Raw genomic sequence first — 25,714 nt, 5'->3', positions numbered from 1 at the left:
TTTGGATTAAGGATGCTCAACCACATAACTAATATATTTACACGTATGTATGTATGCATGCATGCATGCATGTATGTATGTGTATGTCATTTTAGCTGAGAAAAGAGTGAAGGATTGAGGATAAAAAAGAAACCAATACAAAACCAAAATTTTAAAAACTACAAATTTTTTTTTATTTGATAAATACCATGCATAGTGCACAAGTCTAAGAGAGCCAAGGAAACCCAACTATCATAACTGTAGCATCATGTCGAGTAACAGTATATAAGAATCATTAAAGGGAAAATTTACAGGTATATCAAAGGAACATGCTGGGCTTTTAGTAGGCAGGGAGGAAAATACAGGAAAGGAGGGCAAAGGCATTAAATAACGTCAGGATGCTAACAAAAGTTACTTTAAAAATCAAATGAAAGGGGAGTAGCAGGGAGTTGGCTCAGTGAGTAGGAACACTTGCTGTTCTTAAGAGGACTGGGGTTCAATTCCCTGCACCCACATGACAGCTCACAACCATTTTTAGCTCCAGTCCTAGGGGATCTAAACCCTCTTCTACCCTTGGCGAACAACAGGCATGCACACGGTGCACAGACATGCATGCAGGCAAAATACTGCAACACGGGCAGAAGAGATGTTACAGTTATACTGCACAGGATGAGGAGATACAGCCAACACTGGGTTGTGTGTGAGGTGGCACATTGTTGTGTTATTATTATTATTGTTGTTGTTCTTGTTTAGAAACACCAACATTTTAAAGAGCTGTATTTTTAATCCTAGAAGAACCTCTAAACAACACAAGAAAATATAACTTAAAAAGTCATGAGTTAGTCCTTACTGTCACCTGGACAGGATTTACTATAACCAAGGAAACACCTCTAGGCGTCTATGAGGGGCTTCCACGAGCTGGGGTCCTGGATGAATAGAAAGGAGAAGGGCTAAACAGCAGCATCCATGCGCTCTGCTTCCCGGCCATGAATGAGTGTGAAGGGCGGCCTCAGGCTCCTGCGGCTGTGCCTTCCCCACCACCATGACTGTGTCCCTTGACTGTGAGACAATTACTGTGAGGAATTTTGTCATGGCAGTATGAAAATAACTAATAAACAGGCCAACGGGATAAGGCCTGGCGGCTCCCAGCTATAATCCCTGCACTTGGGAGGCTAAGGCAAGACACGGAGTCTGACAACACACAGGGTTACACAAGTGTAAGGGCAGGCAGGGCTGTGCAGCAATTCCCTATCTCAATGCAAAAGCAAGCAAAGCCAGGAGTCCCTGGGCCACCAACATAAGAAGAACACCAGGGCCTACATAAATCAGACAATGGAAATCACCTCGATGGAGAGCGAGGAGCCAGGGTTTACGTAGGAAAATCCAGGAGGCAGATGGGACAGAAGCAAATTCTATTCCCACTGGCCGCTAAGGTAGAAACAATTATGTGGATAGAAATAAGGACTGCTTAGATCAAAATCTAAAACCTAGGGAGACACTGTGACAGCAGAGTAAAGCCACACCACAAGTGGAAGACATTTTAATAACTATTACAGCTCAACTTTGGAAGGTCCAGTAGTCACATTAATTTTTAATGGGTTTAGAGAGCATTTTACCTGATTGGACAGCTTAATTTTTTCATTTTATGGATAGCATGTTTAATAAGGACCGTATCACTTCAGACACAGAACAAAGTTCAGTTGGATTTTAAGAAATACAATTATTTTAATCTCCAAGAAGCTTGATGAAAGATACCCATTCACAAACAAGAATACTTACTTATGAGTCCCTACTAATGAGTCCCTCAATGACTTGAACTAGTCCCCTTGGCTTTATGCACTTTTCTCTAAGCACGGCATTTCAATGTCCTAGTGAGCTTTTAACTGCCAACTGGACACAGCCTCAAGTCACCTGAGAAGGGAGTCTTAACTGAAGAACAGCCCGGATGAGGCTGGCCTGTGGGTATGCTTATTGGTTTCTATGGACTGCTAACTGCTACAGGCGAGCCCAGGTCATTGTGGGAGACACCACCCTGGGCAGGTGAGTCCCCGGCTGTGTAGGAGAGCCACCAAGCAGCACCCTGACAAGTTTCTGCTGCACTTCTTCAGCTACGAATGAGCATCCCAGTCAGAAGTAATGCTGTGTGCAGATGTAGCAAGCAGGCTTGTCACCAAGTTCCTGTCCTGACTTTCCTCAATGATAGAATGTGACCTGGAAGTGTAAGCCACATTTGTAAGAATAAATTCTTTTCCCTTAAGGAGCTTTTGGTCAGAGTATTTTTTGTTTTGTTTTAAAGTCATAGCAACAGATAGGAAACTAGAATATTCACATAGTCAAAGAGGAAGGAAAAATAATAAATTATAACCCAAATAGAGGTAGAATCACTCTTCTATTGTAACAGTTTATGACCTGTCCACCTATGCAAAAAGTACCTTTTCTTTTGCCCATCGTTGTATCATGTAGAGATGGGCAGAAAGATTCAAAGAATCGAGGCTCTACCTGCTACATCCCTTTGACAACCCTTAAACAATACTTCCGCTAGATCGGTATTGTCTACATTTTATACAATAGTTTTTCACCTACTAGCTACAAACTGACCACATATGGAAAACACAAACACCACAGAAAATATCTGTAAAAAGCTCTGAAAAGGGCGTTTCTTACATAGGTTTTTTAAAAAACAATTTTCTTAATTTTTGAGATAATCATTTTCCCTTCCCTTTTCCCAAACCTTACCACTCACCCACCCCACTCAAATTTCACGGCTTTTTTCTTTAATCATTGTTATATACGTGTATGCAGAGCTCACATGCGCAGGTGCACACACACACACACACACACACACACACACACACACACACAGAGAGAGAGAGAGAGAGAGAGAGAGAGAGAGAGAGAGAGAGAGAGAGAGCGGAGGAGAGAGCGAGGAGGAGAGCGCGGAGGAGAGAGAAAGAGGGAGCGCTCAGTCTGAATAATGTTACTTTCCTGTATACATTTTCAGGGATAACCATTTGGACTGTATAATCAATTAAGTGAACTATTTGCTAGAGAAAACCACTTTTCCTGCTCTCAGCATTCCTTGACTGCCTGTAGCTCTTAATCTAGGGTTGGGGTCTCCTGAGCTCCCTCCATGGCTGTCTAAGACTGACCTGAACAAGGACAACGCTACCTTAAAGAACAACAGACAAAGCAACTGCAATGCAATGCAGTGCAGCTACAACACTCAGGAGGCACTGGGTGCCTTTTTATGGCTCCACACCAGAGGGCACCAAACTTCAACAAAGGAGCTGCACGTGTAGCCAGGTTTGTTTAAAGCTACTGTGTAGTAAAGAAGCTGTATTAGAAATGTTATTCCTCTGCTTAAGACCCGAGTGGCTTTCTAAGTCCCTGTAATACAGCATCTGCCTGCTGCTCACAGCTCTAGACTCCTCCTGGTGCACTCAGTCTATCAACCCTGCTATTCACAACCACAAGCTGTGGTTAAAACACACCACGGACCTGACTTCAGGTAAATAGCTAAGCATTACCTTCCTCTTTAAATAGTGGCTGCGTTTCCATGGTGAAGATACTCAGCTCAAGGGTTAGTTTCTCAAGAAGAAGCCTTTCCAGATACACTACCTCCAGCAGAAATCCAGTCTGCACACTGCTCACTGCTCAGCGATCTGAGAGGACACCACACACTCCTTGGTCTCCCCTGTCTCCTCTCAACCTACCTTTCAGCTCCTTCAGTTCAAGAACATCTACATTCCAGGCCCAATTCCAAGACAGCATCTTTGACTAACTCAATTCATGCAGTTAAAAGGGTGTATACACTGAAAGACTTTAAAAGGATAAGGGGCGTGTTGGTAGTTTTATGTCAACATGACATAAGACAGTATCACTTGGAAAGAGGGACTCTCAACTTAAAAATACCTCCACAAGACTGGCCTGAAGAGAAGTTTACAGTGCATTTTCCATGGCTGAAGACTGAGACGGGAGGACACATGCCATTGTGGGTGGTGCTACCACTGGGCTGGTGGTCCTGTGTGCTATAAGAAAGCAGGCTGAGCAAGCCACGAGGAGCAAGCCAGTAAGCAGCGCCCCTCCATGGCCTCTGCTTCAGGCCCTGCCTCTAGCATACTGCCTTGAGTTTCCTAGACACTCCATCCTGACTTCCCTCAGTGATGGAGTGTGGCCTGAGAGCTATAAGCCGAAATAAAGCACATCACCATCCGTTTACTCAGTGATGACATCACCATCCGTTTACTCAGTGATGACATCACCGTCCGTTTACTCAATGACACAGGTCAGTGTCATTCATATCTTGGCTGCTGCAAATGCTGCTGCGATGACCATGTGAGTACAGTTCTCACGCACTCATATTTGGGATAGATACTCACACAGGAAGGGGCTTGATCCTGCTATAGTTAAACATGTTGTTGTCTTCTAAGGAACCTCGGAATATGTTCTCCATACTGTCTGTACTAATTCACAGTTCTATGGATTGTATAAATGCTCTCTCCTCCACAGAAAGGTGACTAAGATAGGTTCTAACTTTACTCTTCTGAACATACATACCTAGTAGTTTAGTATTATTGTCTGTAATTACGGTTTTCTACCAACGAATTGTCTTAGAATACATGTTGAAAAAAATCAACTGGCCATAAATGTAAAGATTTATTCCTTGGCCCTCAGTTATATTCCATTTCTACATTCATGCAAGTTCTACATTCTCTTAATTACTATAACTGTACGATTAGTTCTGACTAGGAATGCAAGCCTTCTAACCTATTCTTTATCAGAACTGTTTTAGCTACCAGCCTTTGAGTCATAAATACTTAGAAACAAGTTCTACCTCCCGTAAAAAAGGTAACTATTCTGTGATTATATAAAAAACACTGAGCATTAAAGTGAATATATTTGTAGAAAAACAAAAACAAACAAAAAAAATCTAGGTGAATCTCAGCCTAAGAATATTCAAGAAAGGTGCTGTCTGAAAATCTTAGGTTAAATAAACCCCTAAATGAACAATACTTCTGTTTCTGCAACTTTAATAGCAGGAACCAGAGGGGTTAAGGACACCCAAAAAGACATGACAAAACAAAACCCATGGAATCAACTAACGTGGACTCACAGGGCTCACGGAGAGGGAGCCCTCATGGCCATGTCTGAGCTAGAGCCTCTGCATAAACATTATGGCTGTGTACCTCGGTCTTCCTGTGGGACACTTAGTAGTGGGAGTAGGGACTGTCCCTGACTCTTCTGACTGGTCTTGGGACCCTCTTCCTCCTACCCGGTTGCCTCATCCAGCTTAATGTGAGGGGATGTGCTTAGTTTATTACAAGCTGATATACAGAGTTTGGTTGACATCCACAGGAGGCCTGCTCTGTTCTGAAGTTCTGAGGAATTGATGGGAGGGGAGAGGGAAGGACTGGCAAGAGGAGGAAGGGGAAGCTGCAATTGGGATGTAATACATGAGAGAATAATAAAAAGTACTACTCCCTTTGAGACACACAGGAGGTGTCTCTATGTAACGCCTAGATTGTGTTTCTTTTAGGAACTGAACACCAGTTCACTAATACTAGTGTAATACCAGAGCTAGGATTTCTTTCATGTTTTTACTGTATGTATCATATACACATATTTAAAAAGTGCAAACTGTTTCATAAATGCTGAACGGTACTCTGTACACCTGAAAAAGCCCTTCTTTAACACTGCTTCACGATTCTATGGTTTCTACTCCGTGTTTCTAGTGAGTAAGGAGGAAGCAGTACTCTTAACAAGGCTGTGGGTTCATTCAGTCTCACATAAGAAATGGCTACCAAGGATGTCAAAGTGCAAGGCCAGCCTTGTTTACAAGATTACCAGGGCTACAAGGAAAAACCTTGTCTCAAAAAATAACACAAAACGACATCACACAACAAAAAGAAGTTACCACAGTGGTCTCAGCTATGAAACCAACTCCACAGAGTTAAGGAAGATGACCAATCACCAGCCTCTTCAACTACATTTGGACCCAGTAACATTGAGTCCCTATTTTTCCTTATAGTAAAAGAAAAAGCAATTTTGAATTATGACACAGATCTTAAAACAATGTGATCATGGAGCTGGAAAGGTGTCTTAGCAATTAATAGCACAGGCTCTTCTTCCAGAGAATCCAGGTTTGACTCTCAGAATCCACATGGTAGCTTACAATGGTCTGTAACCCTCCCAGTTCAAGAATCCAAATGATCAAAAACCCTCTGTTAGCCTCTAAGAGCACTGTGAACACACGTGATACACAAATGTACAAACAGGAGAAAAAACTCCATAAGATAAAAATAGATCTGTAAAAAGGAAACCAGTGGCTTCCCCCCAACCTGCTCTACTCTATAGCACAGCTTGCTAAATGACCTATAACCCCTTTCTCCTCTTTACCCTCTGTATGCCTGTACGTGAAGGCCCAAGGTTGGGAGGTATCAGCAGTTACCCCTGAGCACTATTCTACTCCATTCATTTAAGCCGAGAGCTTGTAGATACGGCTACTCTTCCTAGGCAGCTCGCTCTGGGGCTCTCTGGGTGGGAAATGCTAGGCCCAGGCACACCCATGCAGGTTTCAGGGAGCCAAACTCTACTTCTCATGTTTGCACAGTGAGTGCTTGAACTTGTGCATCATGTCCCCAGCCTCTTTTTCCCATTGTTTAAAAGTGTTATTGTGTGGTTTTTCTGTGTGTGTGTGTGTGTGTGTGTGTGTGTGTGTAACATTTTTTGGTTCAAAAGTGTAAAACCATCTCACCTTTATTATTTCCACCAACTGATCCACACCACTGTCCCCAGGAAATATTGGTTGTCCTAGCAACAATTCAGCCAACACACAGCCTGCAGACCATACATCTGAAGAAAAAAAAACAAAACAAAAACAAAAGAAAGGCTTATCACATTAAATTTGAAGTGAAATGTATATTTAACTTAGATTGCATAGTATTGATTATATTCAAATATGACAATAATTTAGTCAAAATCAGTGGTGGTTTCATTTATAACATTGTTAATTTTTTTCAAAAAAGTATTCATATACTTAAACCCTTTTTATTTTTTTTATTTATTTTTTTTTTCTTTTTTTCGGAGCTGGGGACCGAACCCAGGGCCTTGCGCTCGCTAGGCAAGCGCTCTACCGCTGAGCTAAATCCCCAACCCCTCCCCTTTTATTTTTTAATAAATAAGTATTTTTATAAGTATTCAACTTTCACAAATCTCTTCTGCATGCCTGAGAAAGCGTGAAGACAGAAAGACAGAGACACAGAGACATACACAGAGACAGAGACTGGCTCAGTACATGTAGCCCTGGGTTGGCTGGATTCACAAGAGAGCCACCTGCCTCTGCTTCCTATGCACTGAGACTAACGGCGTGTACACCATCACCCACGTCTTCTATAAATCCTACACAGTCTTAAGAAGCAAGCCATGGCTATACATATGGTTTATCCACTGAGAAAAACTACTGGCTGCTCTTGCAGAGAACCTAGTTCAACTCCCAGCACCCATATAATAATGGTTCACAACCATCTAGATCTCCAGTTCTAAGAGACGTGACACCCTCTTCTGACCTCCACAGGCACTAAGTATGCATGTGGTATGCATACATGCATTCAGGCCAAACACTCACACACATAAAACAAATGTAAAAGGCAAGCATCCTAGATCCAAACCCATGTTTTCTAAAATGTGTCAGGTGATCTGGTTTGGTTATTTTAGAAGGACTGCCCATATTTTTGCAGACCCTGGCACCACTCAATCTATTATCGTGTGTGTGTGTGTGTGTGTGTGTGTGTGTGTGTGTGTGTGTGTGTGTGTGTGCGCATGCACACACATACATACATACACATATATACACACACAATAGATAACTAGTTATCAAACATTTGACTAGAACACCAATCAGTAACTGTATCCAATGGCATTACTGAGGACAAAGGACTAAGATTTGCTCTTGGAGACAGCTGAATTAATAAGGAGACTAAAGAATGTCACCTACAGTACTTGAGTAACATTTTATTGACTCCTCACACCAACCATGAAGAGGAAGCAGAATCAGGACCTCCACTTGGCAGCCCAGATACTCAGTTATGAGTCTGGAAGATGACTGGAGAAAGCAATCCCTCTGTAGCACTTCTCACTTCTCAGTTACATACGCCATGCCCTACAGCCATGGTAAGACAGCACCACCACCACACGGGACCACACACTCAACACCCCTCCTCTTCTGTGGCAGGTTTCATCAAGCGTGGACCATAGAGCCCTAAGTGGTTTGGACATGTTCAGATCCTAGAGTGTCAAGCTATTTCCATACAACATTACACCAACAGCACAAATGACCTAGTATGTAAAAAGCACCAGCCTCTTGGCATGAGTGAAAAGAAGTGTTGGCATATTGCCCTTTCTGAAAATAAAAGAAACATGTGCTGATGTTCGTATCAGAAAGACAAAGAAAAAACTGTACTAAGTCAGTTGGGTTTTGTATTTGTGTTTTATTTTGTATTCTGCCCCACCCCCATGACTATGGGATTTTTCCTGGGGGAGGAGTGTAGTATGATAGCTTTCGTTCTTAGGACTGAGGGGTTCCTATCAGAAACAGAGCATAAGGGGCAGTGGAGGTGGCTTATGGTGAAGACAGGATGGAGTCTCCTCAGACTCATGGGTCAGCTACTCTAGCCACATCAGTGGCTCCAGGTTCAGTGAGACACCCTGACTCAAAAATACAGTGCAGAGCAATGGAGGAAGACACCTGACGCCACCCTCCCCCCCCCCTGATAAATACATGAAATAAACAGGTTTTTGTCTGCTAACATAGCAATGGCACTAGAACAGGTTAAGAAGATAGGGTCAATGCCGACCTCAACCATCTCTAACCCTTCTATCGTTAGACATCTCCAGCGAGATCTGAACAACCAGTGGGTTTAGCTGAAAAGCTAATGAATTAAGTTGCTCAAAAATTAAGCGATGCATCATTGTAGGGATTCAGGAGTATCACTGCCCTACTGATTACAATATTAACATTTTAAAAGTAACATTATTTAGTAACACATTTCTAAGTAGTTTAGGCTCAGACGTAAACATTACAGAACTAGAAAACCAGTGCAGACCCCATTAGTTAACTCAGCAGCTGAGTTCCTCCAGTGCGGCTGGGACTGAGCTCCACACACGTCTTTTTGCCATCCATCTCTGCCTCAGTAATGTTTTAAAAAGCTTATCAACATTTGTTTGAAACTTAAGAGCCAAACAAATGCATTAAGCAACTACAATACAAAATAATATTTTTATAATTCTAATAATAGAAAAGCATAAATTCTAAAATGTAAAAAAAATTAGTTCTATTCATTTCTGCAAAAGTGTACTGCTGCAGCCCTGCCCTGTCGTGCTTGCCGTGTTGGAGAAGGGTCAGAGCCAGGACAGTTAACCGTCACTCCCACCGCACCCAGAGCCAGCACTTACCTATACTAGACGTGTAATCGGTGGCTCCAAAGATCAGCTCTGGTGCCCTGTAGTACCGAGAACAGATATATGAAACATTGGGCTCTCCTCGGACCAGCTGCTTTGCACTGATGAAAAATAAAAATAAAAAACAATCTTTAATCATCTAAACCTCATAAGCAACACACTTGAAATGTTTCCAACAAGAGAAATACACAAGTTCAGCAAATTGATACTTTAAAGACGGATTTTTAAAGTGAGTTTGTCAAGCCTTAGCTAAGGAACAAAGAGATTTAAAAAATTACAAAAGGACACACGTGTTCAATTTCTTCTGGTTTCCTCATTTCCTACATTCAACTTGTGAAATATAAAATGGCTGACAGGCAAGGTGGTGCGACCTTCCATCCCAGCACTCGGGAGGCAGAGACAGGCGGACCTCTGTGAGATGGAGGCCACTCCGTAGTGAGGTAGTGAGGTAGTGAGAGTTCCAGGTCAGCCAATGGTATACAGTGAGACACTGTGTCAAAATAATAAGTAATTACATAAAATATAAAGATGAAGGGCAGGAAATTAAAGAGCAGCCTTCTGCAACAAAAGACTGTTAGCAAATCAGAATAAGTGAATGTATCAGTATTCCCCACCTATATGCTTTTAAAAAGGGGAGTGTTGGGGGGGGCCTGGCCACTGTTAAACTTGGTCTTCTGACCCGGAATGACCAGCTCGGCCTTACACAGCCAATCCATGCTTCCACACTGCAGTCGATTTAAACACCTACTGCTAAGCAAACTGTAGAAGGCATTCATTTGATTTAAGTGACTCAGACCCGATCCGCTCCATCGCTGCAGTGCTACGTTGACATATTATTACAACTTTCCTCCTAAAGTAGTTTACAGTACATATTTTAAACGTTAAAGTGAGTCACAGTGTCTCTTGAAATGTCTCTCTGGGTAACTCCATCTCAAATAAGCAGGCTGCTCTAGGAGCTGTTCTGATAGTAGCATCAGATACAGAAAAGAAATACATGCGACAAAATCAAATGAACGAACAAAGAGAAAAAAATAAATAAATGCCAAAAACAGGTAGAAAATCTGAGGTAACAGTGCAGGACACAGACATGTGAAAACGGTCATTCAGTCTTGGGGGTCTAGGTTTCCTCCCTTTCAGTTTACTTCTACTCAATGATGGCTCTAAACTTGATTTGTTCTTTCCTTCATTATCTGTTTCAAATTTTAATCTTTTTCTTAGGCCCAGATAAAACAGTGTTCGCTATGTTAACAACAGTAAGGTTTTCAGACTGTCAAAAAAGTCAAGATATTCAGTGTTAGTGCCCTCGATAACAGACTTTCTATCTTCAGAAGTGCGCCCTGGGGACTTGGAATGGCCCCTTGAAAAAGCAGCTCTAGGATGCGGAGTTTAAATCCAGCTCCTGAACGAATGACCAGCGAGCAGGACAGTGGCCCACGCCTTCGGTCTCAGCACTCTACAGAGGCAGAGGCAGCAAGCTGCTGCGACAGCCAGGGCCACAGAGACCCTGTCTCAGAAACCAAACACATGAGGCACATTTTTAATGGGTAAAGCAGATGCTTAGAAGAGAAACGCACAACTCAGTCATCCAACTGAGAGCTTTGACAGCCTGTATCCTTTTCCCTCATCACCAACGAAACTAACTTTTCCCTTTGCAGGTGAGAGGCTGACTCTCTGCCTTGTGGTCTCACCTAACGGCCCTTAGACACCCCAGTTAGACTCTATAAAATGGGTTTTTTCATACCCCATTTCGGCTACTGCCAGACCTGTTACACCTAGTTAAAAATTATTAAGAAGGCTGTTTTGTTTTCACCTTAAGTGTCTCCAAAATCCTCCCTCAGAGTTGTTAAAGAATGAGCTATTTCACACCTGGGAAAGCTCCCTTTCAAATGTATCCGGGTACAGCTACTTTACACCCAGAGAGTCCGGCGGGCGCGAACAGTGCTCTGACATGGTGGTGAGCAGAGGAACTTGCACTTTTGGTGGCTCTTGCAGGACTCGGCAGTTACTCTCCCCAGTAACAAACCCCATGTGATTTGGGTGCCTTTTCATAGGTGAAACAAGCAGCAGCCCACCATTCAACCATCAAATAAAAAACCGCCTTGGTGTGTATTTTCACCTGAGCCGCAGCCTGCAGTGCTGAGACCCTGGGATAGGGTTTGTTAAGTGAAATGGCTTGAAAGAAACTGCAGAACGAGACTAAGCATGAACCTACTGACAGCAGATTGGCTCGGTTTTTCCAAATACCTCCCTCCACCTGCAGAAAATGCATCTGATGTTAAACCCACAATCTAATCTACGGTTTGGTGTAGAAATCTATATAAAGAGGAGGGACTATAGACACCAGGAGTCAATGTATAATCTGTGGTGCTAAACTGAAAAAGAAGAACTTCTAACAAGGATGAAAAAGCACCCAAGTTATAAGGACAGAAGTCTCAGCAGAGAGAGTAGGGCTACCCCCGGAGGCGATAGAGAATGAAGAAGGGATGTGGTGATCTGTCCAGCGGGGTATAGGCTTGGCTGCATGTTGGGACGCTTTATAGCTAAATGCTACACAAAGCGAAAGCATGAGGGTTTTACACTAGCAACAGTATATAACCAAGAAATCGGCGGTTTAAAATAAAATCATACTTGTTAGAATCTTCAAAGATGGGGAAATAATAGAGGAAATACTAATAGTAAATATTAATAGAGAAAATATTGCCTCTCTGTATTTTACTGCACTCCTGTATTGAGGTTGAGTGTGAAGTTAAAGGAATATATGCAAATGTATAATAACTTAAGAGATTTATTAGTAATAAAGATGGAGCAGATATATGTATTCCATAAGCTCAAGGAGTTTATACTAAAGAGCACTCATCGGGAATGTAAGTTTCCCAAGTACACGATAATCCTTAAACATCCCGTCCCAGACAATCATGTATGAGGTATTATATATCAACTCAGAATAAGCCATGTTTGTTATGTGTGTTTGCACGCTAGTCACAAAAGGGTTTTTAAAACAAAAGCTACCATGCATACAGTACTGACTTGACAGAGGCTTTCTTTTTGCACAGGGTCTCACGACCTGGCTTAGGCCAGCCTCAAACTAATGACCTCCCACGTCTACTGAGTGACTGGGATTATCAGCAAGTGCCGCCACGGCCTTTTTGAGCCTGAATGTTAGCATTCCAGCACTCCTGTGGTAAGCAGGACAACTTGCAGGCCCAACTTAAGTCCCTGGGATCAAACTCAAGTTACCAGCCTTGAAAGCAAGTGCCTTTGCCCACTGACTTTCTCACTTGGTACTTCCTAGACATCACTCCCACACTGGACAGCTCCCTCGCTTTTCCCTCAGCAGCATGTGTAACACTGTATCTGTATATATCAATTTATTTGGACATTTTCTCACTACTAGATATTTGCAAACAACACCATATTAAAGATCCCTAAATATGCATAAAGAAATAATCCTCAGAAGTTAACTGTAGGATAAAGGGCACACACATTTATTGTTCCCATAAAATTATCAAAACCATTCTGACACGGACCTTCATTAGTTTGTATTCCCTGAGTACCGAGTAAGGAGTGCGGGTTCAGACTAGTACTGTTACAGGAGTCTATTTAATAAAGTGTGAGGGAAGGGGGAGGAAGGAAGGGAAGTAAGAGGAGACTAGCTCACCTTCCAAAGTCGCAGAGTTTTAATACAGCCGTATCAGGATCCAGCAAGAGGTTCTGTGGTTTAATGTCTCGATGGCAGATCCCAAAGGAATGGATATAGGCTAGACTTCTGAACAGCTGGTACATATACAACTGGAATAAGAAGAGACATTCACTCGATACCCCTGCTTTCAAACACATCTGAGTCATTATGCAGTTAAAAACGTTCTCAGCAGAACATGCAAAATGCTGATTATCAATACAGTTTTCCCTAATCAAAGTTTCATGGCATTTCTACATAAATCAGGAAATTAAACTATCACTAAATATATACCTGTGCTATCCTTCAGTAATTCAGAAAAGCATCCAGGTGTGGGGGCACACACCCGAGGCAGGGAATTCTAAGTTTAAGGACTACCTGGGCAAGTCGGACCAGGTCTCACACTAAGATTCAGAGAGTCGGGGATCGAGAGCACTTGCCTAGCATGCCCACAGCCCTGCGCTCAATCCCCTTCACCCACTGTACTCAGGGCAGCTGGGTTGATCTTTTTTTTTTAACTTAACAGAGACAGAGATCAGAAGCCATATGGGCGATAGACAGCAGCAGCCTTTAGATTAGGAGGCAGGTCCATCATTCTTCCTAGAATCTCAGGCTGTAAAAATGTAGTCAGTGTCATTTTTTAGAACCATTTTTCTGAAAAGTTTTTCTGAAAAGTTAGCCTCAAATCATTAACAGACATAGGAAAGCTCATGAGTAAGTAATCTTATCAATTCCTACTGAGACACCAGTAACTCGGATGGTAAATTAGCCTTTAACATCCTCAGAATAATGTAGACTTCCAATGTAATTTAAAGGCAGATGCCCAGACAGATCTCTGAGTTTTAAGGCCTACTTAGTCTACAGAGTGAGTTCCAGGAGAGCCAGGGTTACACAGAAAAACAAAAACAAAAACAAAAAAAAAACCCAAACAAACAAACAAAAAAACCTCAAAAAAACACAAACAACTGACGTGACATCACTGCAGGGGTAAGTCTTAACTGCCAGCTTGAGAGTCCTGGAACCGATGAACACAGTTCTGGACCTGTCTGAAGGGCGTCTGCATTATTCGACGGGCTAGCTGCCTGAACTGAGTAGGAGAAGAAAAGGAGCTCACGCACCGTGTATCCTCTCTGAACGTGGCTAGCTGCCCCATGCTCGCCCACCATGCCTTCCCTACCACGATGCACAGTATCCCCTAGAACTATTAAGCCAAAATAAACCTTTCTGTCCTTGAGTTGCCTTTGTCTGGAATTTCATCAGAGCAAGCAGAGAAATATCTTAAGAGATTGTTCTAAAACTTTGAAAAATGTACCAATGTAACGCCTTTAAATCTTCTACTTATCTGGAGGCCAAGCTTCTTTTCCTTCCTTCCTTCCTCCTTCCTTCCTTTCTTCCTTCCTTCCTCCTTCTTTCCTTCCTTCCTTCCTTTTTCATTTTTCCTCTCTCCCAGGACAGACTCCCATGGAATACAGCCTGGCCCTGGTCCTGTCATCCTCTAGTCTATAAAGTGCTGAGATTATAGACACGTGCCGCCTTCTCCAGCATGATCACCTCCAATCTGTTGCACATGCTCACTCTCTGAGCTCTACTCCCTACTTAATACCATGCAAATCAAAAATACTACTGTCTGATTAAAAAACCAGGAGAAGTACTGACAAAGACACCATCTTTTCCGCCTGTACTGCTAGGGACTGGCATTACTAATGTTAACAGGAAATACTTCCTTCAGAGGTACGAGAAAACTGCTAAGGCTAGACAGGTTCAATGTTGATTTAAATCTCACTACCCAAGTTAAAGCCTTCTTCAAAATGAACCATGACAAAAATGTATGCATAACATCTTTAATGTCAGCATTTTGGAATTAAATTAAATCCAACTCCCTATGCACTTATACATTGTCCTGTAACAAATTTTTTTCAATTAAAAAAAGAATGGCATCTCTATATTGTTGCCTGCTCCACAACCTGATGCTAGAACCTGCTAGAAAACCCATGAAGGACGGAAAGAGGGACTAAATCCTGTGCTGGGAAAAATCTGGACCCATTCAGGAAGTACACCCCACACAGTTTTACACATGAATAATCTTCCTCTCCATTAGAGTTTGGCCATTCGGTGATTTACTCCGGATCCGGGGAGAGTTCAGCTATGCTCCCTCCTAACCCCTGCTTTAAATGACTTTCAGTGGAAAGTGGCAGCATTATGACAGTCACCACATCAGCTCTATGTCAGGGGTGGGGTAAAGTAGGTAATTATACTGCTGTCACTGAGAAATAGAAAAAAAAATCAGCACCTAGTTGACAGCACACATATTAAAAATGTGTTCCTAACTAGATTTGGTAACTCACACTTATAACCTCAGCACTCAGGAAGCTGAAGCAGGAGGATTGCTACAAGTATCAAAAGTTTCAGGGTAGTCTGAACTACAGGGTAAGACACTATCCACCCCTTCCCTACCTCTTACCTAAAAAGAATAGGAAAATACTAGATAAATTCCTAGCTACAGTTACATGAAAAAAAGGGGGATTAATATCAGACTCCAACACCTAAATAATATAATTAAAACTGACATTAAAACTGACAGTTTAAATGTCTATGACGAATGCAATAAACAGTAATAAAATGCTAAACGGGAACTGTGGAGACTGAGTTTACTTACGTGTTTGTGGCACACAAAGACACTGAGAGCGAAAGCGATGCTATGGCTGGGAGCCGCCTCGCTGTAAGAGTTTGCTGTGCAAACATGGAAACCTCACCCTGAGTCCCCAGCACCAGGCATGAAGTTGCTACTGGGCGCGCTTGGCTGCCGTCCCAGCACTGGTGGGAAGAGAGACCGAGACAGGCCCCAACTAAACGCTTACACTAGGGCCAGGAAGAGGTCAGCCCAAGGTAAAGGTGAAAGCAGGAGTCTGGCTCTGGCCTGAATTACCTGCGCTCCCCTCCCCACACCACACCAAAGGTGCATGGCTATCACAATTAAAATCCTTAACCTTGAAAGCTTTACCATATTTTATCAGAATATTTATTCAATTCCTTTATCTCATGGGCATGTGTGTACACACATGGCACGTGCACGTGGAGGATTAGAGGACAACTTCATGAGGCTGGTTCTCTTCGACCTCATGTAGGTCCAGGAATAGAACTCCAGTTATCAGTCTCCCACAGCAAGCACCTTTATCCACTGCAGAGTAATGAAAGCTTTAAAACGACTCCATGCTTTAAAACTATAACAATTTAGCACCATCCAGAGCTTGCTGTTTTTACAAGGAGCGACCAGTGTCAATGGGGTTGACACATCCCGACCCTTCTGTGAACTGGAAGGGGTCCCATTGTCACATACCTTGACATAGATCACAGGGAGTGTCTGCTTGGCTCGACTATAGTGTCTGGCGACTCTGTACACTGTTTCCGGAACATAGTCCAGCACCAGGTTAAGGTAGACCTCATCTTTCTGTACGGTTTTAAAGAAGAAAAGGACAAAACCAGATTAGAGACACATCTTAAGTATTCAAGTTAGAGTAAATCTCTATACACCTCTTATTCAGATGTTTAAAGAAAAGCTTCATATGGTCAATTTTAATTACACAAACTTACTTCTGGGCATGAGCAGAACTATACAAATGCATCTAGCAGACTTTATAATTCGGGTATAGTTATAATCCATCACATTGCTTACACATGTGTTATGATAGCTTATTGTTTATAATAATGTTTATTATTTTCTAGGCTGAAAAATCAATGTCTTTCCTCCTCTGTGGAAAGATTGCTTGAAGACAGCACTGAGTCAAAAGCCAAGAAAGCAGGCTGCTCGCCCTGGCTCTGCTGTCAACTGATGTGCATGTCTGACTGATATTTATGTCTTGGCTTCAGTTTCTTCAGCTCCTGAGAAAGAATGAACTAAGTATTCCTGGAAACACTATAGCTTCCACACAATTGTTTTGTTTGTCTGACAGTCTAGATCACTAATACATACATATAACAAACGTATGGCATGAGATCATGCCCACAAGCTTGTCCACTGGTCTCCGCTGTAGCAGCATAAAGGCAAGAGTTCAATGTCAGTCAAGATAAAGAAGGGAGCTGGAGCCAAACAGGAAAGCGGAGAAAGCACTAGTGACACCCTGTTCTCTGAACAGCACCGGCTGGGTAAACTGAGGACGAAAAGTGAAGTTAAGGATTACGCTTGGCTACTGAGTAGTGAAACTGCAGGTGACTATTCATCATTCCACCTATCGAACTCAAGTGCGAGGCAGTGTTTTGGGCGCATCTACAGGTCAGAGCTGCCACAGGAGGGAAGGGTGGGCGCAGGTGTCAAGTGACCCACGTGTAACTCTGCTCTCCCACTCTGTGACTAGGAACAAGTATAGCTTCTTATCTTTCAAATGAAGACTGAAACAACAGAGAGAAAACTATATTCAAGATATGAATGTATCTTTTTTAATGGTCTTCCTTCTTCCATAGCTAACTGGTCTGTCACTCTCATCAGCACAGAGGCAAACAAACGATGACAACAGCCTGCGATTATCTTTATAAACAAAGTCTAACTGCAGCTCAGACACCCTCCAATTAAACACTGCCTGTTGCTGTTTGGGGCTAAAATGACAAGAATCAAGTACTTGTGGCAGTGACTGGGTAGGTTGCAAAACTCAAAGTATCAAAGAAAAAAATGGGTGTTTTTCATAACCCTGGTGATATTTAGTTTTCTGCACAGCCTGAACTCAAAAGCAGCATGGCTACAAGGAAACCTCCATTGTGTTGACTGCTCTCATATTTAAATCATCATCGATAAATTAAGTTGGAGAGATAGATTCTATCTTGGTTTAGCTATCTAAAGTCACTGTAAGAATTTTGGGTTGGAGCAGTGATGGTTCATGCCTTTAATCCCGGTGTGCAGGCCATAACTGTCTGGAACTCTAGTTCCAGAGGGATCTTGACACCCTCACATAGACATGTAGGCAAAACACCAAGGCACACTGAATGAATGGATGAATGAATGAATGAATGTGAAATTTGGGTTCAGGTTGTGGGTGGTGGTACATGCCTTTAATTCCAGCACAGGGATCTCTGTGAGGCAAAGCCGGTCAGAAATAAACAGTGAACCTCTGCCTTGGAAGAAGAAAAGGAGATAAAAAGAGAAAGGGTGGATGGGGGATGGGGGTTTCTAGGTTCACAAGTGAGTAAACAGCAAGAAAGAAATAAAAACCAGTTGATTAATTTCAACCAGATAGCCCCCAAGTTTGTTCTTACATAACTTGTGTTGGTAGAAGAGGAGAATTGGCAGGCAGTGATCAAAGCAAGGCATAGCCAATACAAAACCACTGTGCTCCTTGTTCTGGATTTTTACTGGCAAATGCATCTGTATATTAAGAAGCTAGGACAAAAGTCTAAGGAAAGACTGGTGAAGCACGACTCTAGAGCAGTAGCTCTCAGCCTGTGGGGTGTGATCTCTTCGGGTCAACATAACAATGAAAATGCGCCCTAAATCATAATGCTTACATTACGGCTTATAATGGTAGCACAATTACATTTATGAAGTGGCAACAACAATATTTTTATGGTTGGGGTCACTACAACATGAGGAACTGTATTAAAGAGGTGTAGCACTAGGAAGTTTGAGAACCACTGCTTTACAATACTGTGAAATAAAAACAAGAACACAGAGAGGTGAACAATACAGTAAAACTTCAAAATGCTCTGAAGTCTGAAACATTCTGGGAATGAACACGGCATCACAAATGGGTAAGTTCTCCATCATACCATAGGAAAGGCTGGTCACAGTCCAAACAGGCAGTAGATAAGTGGGATGCATGATATGTGTTCTCCAGCTGCTTAGGAGGGCGGAACAGAAAGACTATTCGAATCCAGGACTGGTAAGGGAAACACAGCAAGGGGAGAGAGGACGGGTGGGGGCACTCGGTGGTTAGGAGCACTTATTCCAGTACCCACACGGAAGCTCACAGGTGCCCTCCTGTGAGCTCAATGCCCTCCTCTGGCCTTCACCACCATCAGGCATACATGTAGGAAAACACCCATATACTAAAATAAAATCTAAATTAAAAAGTACAGAAAACTAAGCTAAAAATAAACAACATCAGCAAAAAAGAGCACAGGAGACATAGGTGTGCTGAAATTTCGTGTAAACTTAATAATGTCAGGCTACATTTTTCAGGTACACGTGAAACACAAATGCATTTCCTGTTGAGACTCAGAGGCCGTTCTCAAACCATCTCACTAAGTAACATTCTACAGTCTTTCCAAAAAAATACTCCTGGGTTCACAAGCTCAAATAAGAGAAATTCAACTTGTGTTATAGGATCCAAGTATGGTGACCCTCAGGAGTTAGAAGGCTTTTATTTAAAAGATTGCTAGATTCAAGGGCTCCTGATTCTAAAACGTATTTGACAGAGTTTATCATGATTGACACACTTATGAGAAACCCAGAAGTGTGGGCAATGCTAGATTATGGTTTCAGCATTTGCTAACGGAGCACACCGAGAAGGACGGATGCAACAATTAAGGTGACTGTTGCATGTTCAGGAGGCTTCCAGCCCTAAGGCTCCGGGTCTGTCTGTCAGTAAGTGTTAGCATTTGGTCTGGGGCTTTAACTGCTTACTTTATATTACACTATTGAAATCGCAAATGTCCCCTACTGACTCATACACTGAATGGTGGTGGACACTTTAAGAAGTAGACCAAGTGGAGGACACAGGTCACTGGGCATGCCTTGAAGGACAGAACCTTGTCCCTGCTCTAGTACACCAGTGCACACAGCACAGTGCACTCCATCCATCTCCAACAGTCTCCACTACAGCAGCACTTGTAGCACTGCTCTGCAGCCCCTGGTTTAGTCTCCTGAGTCTCAGACCTGACCATGCCTATGACAGTAAGTCACATGCTCTAACACACAACAGTGGACAGGCAAGGGTTAGCATGCCTGATGCAAAAGGGAAGCAGAGTAGAAAACCAAAACCAAACAAGGATGGGATTAAATCCTAGCCCTCGGATGTCCACTTGCACTCCTCCCACCATATGTCTGCATGATGGTATTTTCAGGTTATTAAAGGTCTCACTCATCACAACTGACAACCTGACAACAGAAGTTGACATCTTAAATTGTGAGTTGAAATAATTTAAATGTTTTCCATGTATATTTTTGTCATGCCAGTGTTTCGGGAGCTGGCTTACAGTCTATAAGCTTATAGATTAAAGGTTTGAAGAAACAAGTGACTATAACAGTTAAGTAGCAAATGTAAAGTATACAAACAGGGACAGTGGGTGGTACATCAGTACACGATTTAACTAGACACATCCATAAACAATTCACAGAGCGTACCAACCTAGTAAAAGCACCAGGAGACAAGTCTGACAGACAGACTGCAATCTCCCGTTTTAACCAGCCATCTAAAACTGACACCACTAACAATGGCTTAAATGGAAGAGCAAATACAGACTGTCAAGCCTAATAGGCCAGACTGAGTGAAGCCTTAATGTGATATTTAACAAAGCAGAAAGCCTTATAATGAAAATTCAGATCAATATACAAAGATCAACCAGTCAAAATCAAGAGCAAACCCGACAATCATCTGGAAAGTATGCAACAGGTGTAAACTACGCAGAACTCAAGAAGGATGGGTCACTGAGGCACTCGTAAAGGAACACATGAGATGTAGCAGACGTGCTGTGTTCGGACCATCATGGCCAACTCTGCTCTGCACAGTTCAGGCCTCGTTACTGACAAAAGTCCTTTAGGCAGCAGTTTTAACAGCGCAGAATGCACCAGAGAGGTAATAAAATCATGTCTGCTACAAGGCCAGTAGTCCAACTTATTATAGTATGAGAATAAAGGAAGATTAAGTAAGGGCTTTCGTAAGTTAAATGTTTTAATGTAAATAACCATGATATTAATTCCTGAACTCCTGAGAACATTCAACTACAGAAAACATGTAGAAAAAAGTGATATTTCATGTTCTCACAGTAGTTTTTAATTTTCTTATTTGGAGGTTCCTATAAAGATTAGGGGGACTCATATTTATGACAGTATTTTAAAAAGAAAGAAGACCCAGGATTCTCCACTTCTGGCATGTCTGACTTTCTAAAACTCTGGTTTGCTGTAATCTCAAAACAATTTCCTGTGAGTTGCCAGAAAATTCAGCAATTCAGCAACTGGATGTAAATTAAAGTGACTGACAGAAATACACAAGAAAGAACTCGGCCTTAAAGGAAGTCCGCCAGCATCTCAGAGCCACTGCTGAGCCCCCAGATCTGTCTTAGGTTTGCTCGTACAGTGTCTGGGAGAGCCTCCTCTCTGACAGAGTGGACCTTACTGAGGAACTGCCCAAACTCACACAGTGTGTAACTATGGAGCACTGCTCCACAGAGGCTCAATGGGTCCTCCATGAGGCTGGTCTAAGCTATCCAACTCGGCGTTTAATAGCATGGTTGAACACCGCCTAACAGTAGCTGCAGGGGCAGGGAGACTCCACCTTATCACTGTAAAATGTAAGATGGTCCGTCATCCCCCACCTCACACGACTTGTAAGACCAAGGGAATAAAATGGCTTGAGGTCGAAGCATTAGAGACACAAATATCACTCTAAAATGTTCAAGGAGGCGAAGATTCAGAGAGTTTAGTAATAAGACAGCCAACCCTGCATTCTCAGAATTTATGGACAAAATGTCGTAATCAGTTGTCCTTCCTCAGATGGGTGCACTGTGCTACCAAAGGACAGACACTGCAGCAATGATACAATGGGCTGAGGATTCATGGGAAATCTTTTCCTTGGGAAGCTGTGGGAGAAGACGGAGAAGGAGGGAAGGCGCTGTGGTTTAAATAACCAACGTCCCTATAGGCTTGCATGTCTGAACACTTGGTGCCCAGCTGTCGGCACACTCAGGGTAGTTATGGAACCTTTAGGAGGTGGAGCCCTGGAGCAGGAACACCACCAGGGCAGGGTTTGAGGTTTGACAGCCTGACCCCAGTCTCTGTTCTCTTTCTGTTCCGTGTGGGATATGAAACATAATCCTTTTGCATCCTGGGTGCCAGGCTGTGCTGCTGCCAACACCTTACAGGCCATCATGGATGCTTCCCCTTTAACTCTACCACCAAATAAACGGTTTCTCCCTGCAACGTTTTTTGCCAGGGCACCTGGCACACTACAACTACAACAGAAAAGAGTTGTGCACAGAGGGTACACCAACACCTAACAGAAAATGGAACAAACATCTAAAACTAACTTCTAAATCACCAACACTTTTGTGCGGAAAGAAATGGACTCGCAAAGTAAACCTTGGAGGATAGAGCAGCCGCAAGATATTAAGAAGGGGAAAGGAAGGGGACACCTTTAATTCTAGCACCCAGGAGCCAAAGGCACTAGTCTCTGTGAGGGAGTTCAAGGCCAGCCTAGCTTGCTCCAGGACAGGCAGGATGGCAGGACTATACAGAGAAATTCTGTCTCAAAAACAAAACAAAACAAAAAACAACCGAAACAACAAAGCAGAAACAAACAAACAAAAAAATCCAAAACTCAAAACAAAAAACCCCAAGATATTAAGAAAAACAAATCAGTTTGATGACATAAAAATATAAAACTCGGGGTTGGGGATTTAGCTCAGTGGTAGAGCGCTTGCCTAGGAAGCGCAAGGCCCTGGGTTCGGTCCCCAGCTCCGAAAAAAAGAACCCCCCCCCCCAAAAAAATATATATATATATATAAAACTCATGCTATTCAAAAGTGAAACAAAACAAAATCATACTCAGACCATGCCCAGAAAATGCTTTTGGGCAAAGGGATTTCTACTACACTAACAAAGGACTGAATAATTTGTTTTGTTTTTTAAGTACTGACGTACAGACAATAGGAAAACACAAATATTGTAGCTGAAGAAAGATAGAAGAAGTGCAATTTCACTCATAATTACAGCAACAAAATGAAAATAAACAAGCTACAACTTTCTCTCCTCAATGAGACGGGAAAATCCAATGTGAGGAAATTAAGTCTTAGCTCTAAGCTCCTGGAACCTTTTGAGAAGTCTGTGAGTTAATACCCTCACGAAAGTGAAGCTCCTCGGAGCCCATCATGACTTAGCAATGCTATTTGTGGAACTGTCCATTAAAACTATGTGTGCCTGCCTATGTGTGTGGTGCCCGTATGTATGGACAAGAAGACATATTCATGGAGAGTGAGGAGCTAAACATAATCTACAAGCCTATGTCCTCACTGCTCTCTATGGCTAGGATATAGTCTACCATCAAAGGCAACTTGGGGAGGGAAAAGGTCAGCTTACAACTCTCAGGTTGACCCCATCACTGAGGGAAGTCAGGACAGAACTCAAGGGAGGAACCTGGAGGCCGAGGCTGAAGCAGAAGCCGTGGAGAAGCCGTGGAGAAGCACGGTTTGTTTTCTGACACACCCCAGACAGGAATCCAAGTTTCCAACATTTTTGTGGTTTTTCTATCTCTCCTCTTCGTCCCTCTTTCCCTCCCCCCTCTTACAGCCCAGGATGTCCCTGAACTCCTGATCTTTCTGCCTCGGCCACTTGAGTGCTAAGAGGTTGTGGGTGTGTATTAGCATGTACTTTTGTGCTTATACCTAGATATATTTAAACAATAAAAAACCAAAAACTTAAAAAGCAAGAATTGGAAAGAACAAGGACCATAGAGATGATTCAGTATCTGAGACTCCCACGGATGAAGCCTTGGGATTTCCATTGCTGCCATGAAGACCAGCAACTCCTATCACCAAAGGCAGCCAGGCCAGGAACTTAAGGTAGGAACCGGATGCAGAGACCATGAAGAATGTTGCTTGCTGGCTTGTAGGCCTGTTCTGCCTTCTCTCTTACCCAACAAAGAACCACTTGCCCAGGGCTGAAACCACCCACAGTGGGTGGGGCCCTCTCACATCAATCATTATTAATTAAGAAAATGCCCCACAGCCTTGCCTATAGGTCAATCTTACTGAGGCATTTTCTCAATGGAGAGTTCCTCTTCCCAAATGATTCTAGCTTGTGTCAAGCTGACCTAAAATTAACCAACACATATGGCTGCAAACTATGAAAAACAATACATTTTAATCTCACTAGAGTGATTTTTCTCAATAACAAAGCTTATAACATAAGCTTTTGTGGCAGTTATAATTAACTATTTTTAAAAGAAAAAATAAAATTCTCAGAAAACTTTAAAGATCATTATACTTTAAAAGAGTAAGTGCTCATGTTATTTTCCTTGGTCCTAATTTGAAATATTTTGGTATGTTCTATAATGTGTGATCAAGTGTTATTCCTTTGTTGTGCTTGCTTTTTTTAATATGATATACCCATTAGTGTTTAGTCTGTGCCCCTGTACTAGCCTGCAGCCATGACAACTGGAAGCTTCAATTTCACTCAGCTTTTAGACCGAACAGCAATTTCTCAAAGCAGTTCAAAAACAAAGCGTAGAAAGTCATGAGGAGGCAGAGAGACAAGGAAAGAAAGGAGGCTAACTTAGGATCTCAAACAACGAACACTCAACCTGTGAAGTTATCTGGTGTTGGAAACTCTAAGGACATACAGCAAATGAAAACACCAGTTGAGAGATTCTGCTAGCCTGGGTAAGACACCTAGGATGTGGTGCCAGAGCCACAGTGCACTGGGGGCTACGTACAACACAGTAAATCCAGAACAGTGGAAACCGGCTACAGAGCTCCACACTGCCAAGCACCTCGATTCACCAGGGTGTAACCGTTCTACACACATCCCGGCAAGTGTCAGAGCCACAAACATAACGAAAGCCAACACTGATGTAAAGTAAGGAAGATGAGTTCCTCAGGAACTGCTGGGAACCATACGGAACTGTCTTCAAAACCAGCGAAGAACTTGCATGCTGTGTCCAACCCTTCACCCTAATAGCAACTGCACACTCTTCTCAAGCAGGAGATTATCCATGACCAAACCACAGGAAGTCACATGACAATTTTGGTAGGTTTAAAAAGAGTGAAAGCACGTGGAATACCTTCTCCAGCCACACTGGACACTAGCACCACAGACGGGAGGAGGCTGTGGAGACGGCTTGGCTGCTAAGGAGGGCACTTGCTACTAAGTCTGATGACCTGAAACACACGGTGGAAAGAAAGAACTGGCTCCCACAAGTTATCCTCTGACCTCTATGCTCATGCTTCGGTGCATGCGTGCACAAGTGCATATACACACATACACACACACACACACACACACACACACACACACACACACACACACACACACACACACAGGCAAAGCAAAAATATGAGGAAAACTGGAGAACCTACAAATGTGTGGAAATGAATCCAATCCAGACAAGGAGTGAATAAGACAGGAAATTAAGCATCAGAAATTATATACTATAAAAATGAGAAAATACTTGAGATTAACTGTAAACAAAAATACCACATACTGAAACTTTATGGGATGCACCAAATGCAGTATGCAGATACACGCAATTAAAAGTAATTTAAAAAAAGATTTCTGGCTAGACTGCCAGCTCAGTGGATAGAGTGCTCACCAAGCAAGCTTAAGGAACTGAGTTCAGGTCCCTAGCGCTCACATAAAAGCAAGGCAAGACTAGATGAACTTAGCAACACTGTTGGGAAAGGGGT

The 25,714-nt window shown here is 42.6% G+C and overlaps 1 protein-coding gene across 2 annotated transcripts in view; it reads right to left on the bottom strand.

Annotated features, from left to right (window-relative positions):
• Window positions 1-25,714, bottom strand: part of Gsk3b (glycogen synthase kinase 3 beta) — a 149,107-nt gene that overhangs the window by 42,056 nt on the left and 81,337 nt on the right. For both annotated transcript variants that reach the window (XM_032900192.1, XM_032900191.1), the window contains exons 4-7: window positions 16,449-16,559; window positions 13,094-13,224; window positions 9,430-9,536; window positions 6,734-6,831 (exon numbers count right to left, since the gene is read on the bottom strand). In XM_032900192.1, the coding sequence (XP_032756083.1) occupies window positions 6,734-6,831; window positions 9,430-9,536; window positions 13,094-13,224; window positions 16,449-16,559 (447 nt within the window). The remainder of the gene's footprint in view (window positions 1-6,733; window positions 6,832-9,429; window positions 9,537-13,093; window positions 13,225-16,448; window positions 16,560-25,714) is intronic.

The sequence above is a fragment of the Rattus rattus genome, chromosome 4, assembly GCF_011064425.1.
Source record: "Rattus rattus isolate New Zealand chromosome 4, Rrattus_CSIRO_v1, whole genome shotgun sequence".
NCBI classification, from domain to species: Eukaryota; Metazoa; Chordata; class Mammalia; order Rodentia; family Muridae; genus Rattus; species Rattus rattus.
The sequence above is the reverse complement of the archived record's forward strand: the minus strand, read 5'-3'. Positions and strand labels throughout refer to the sequence as shown.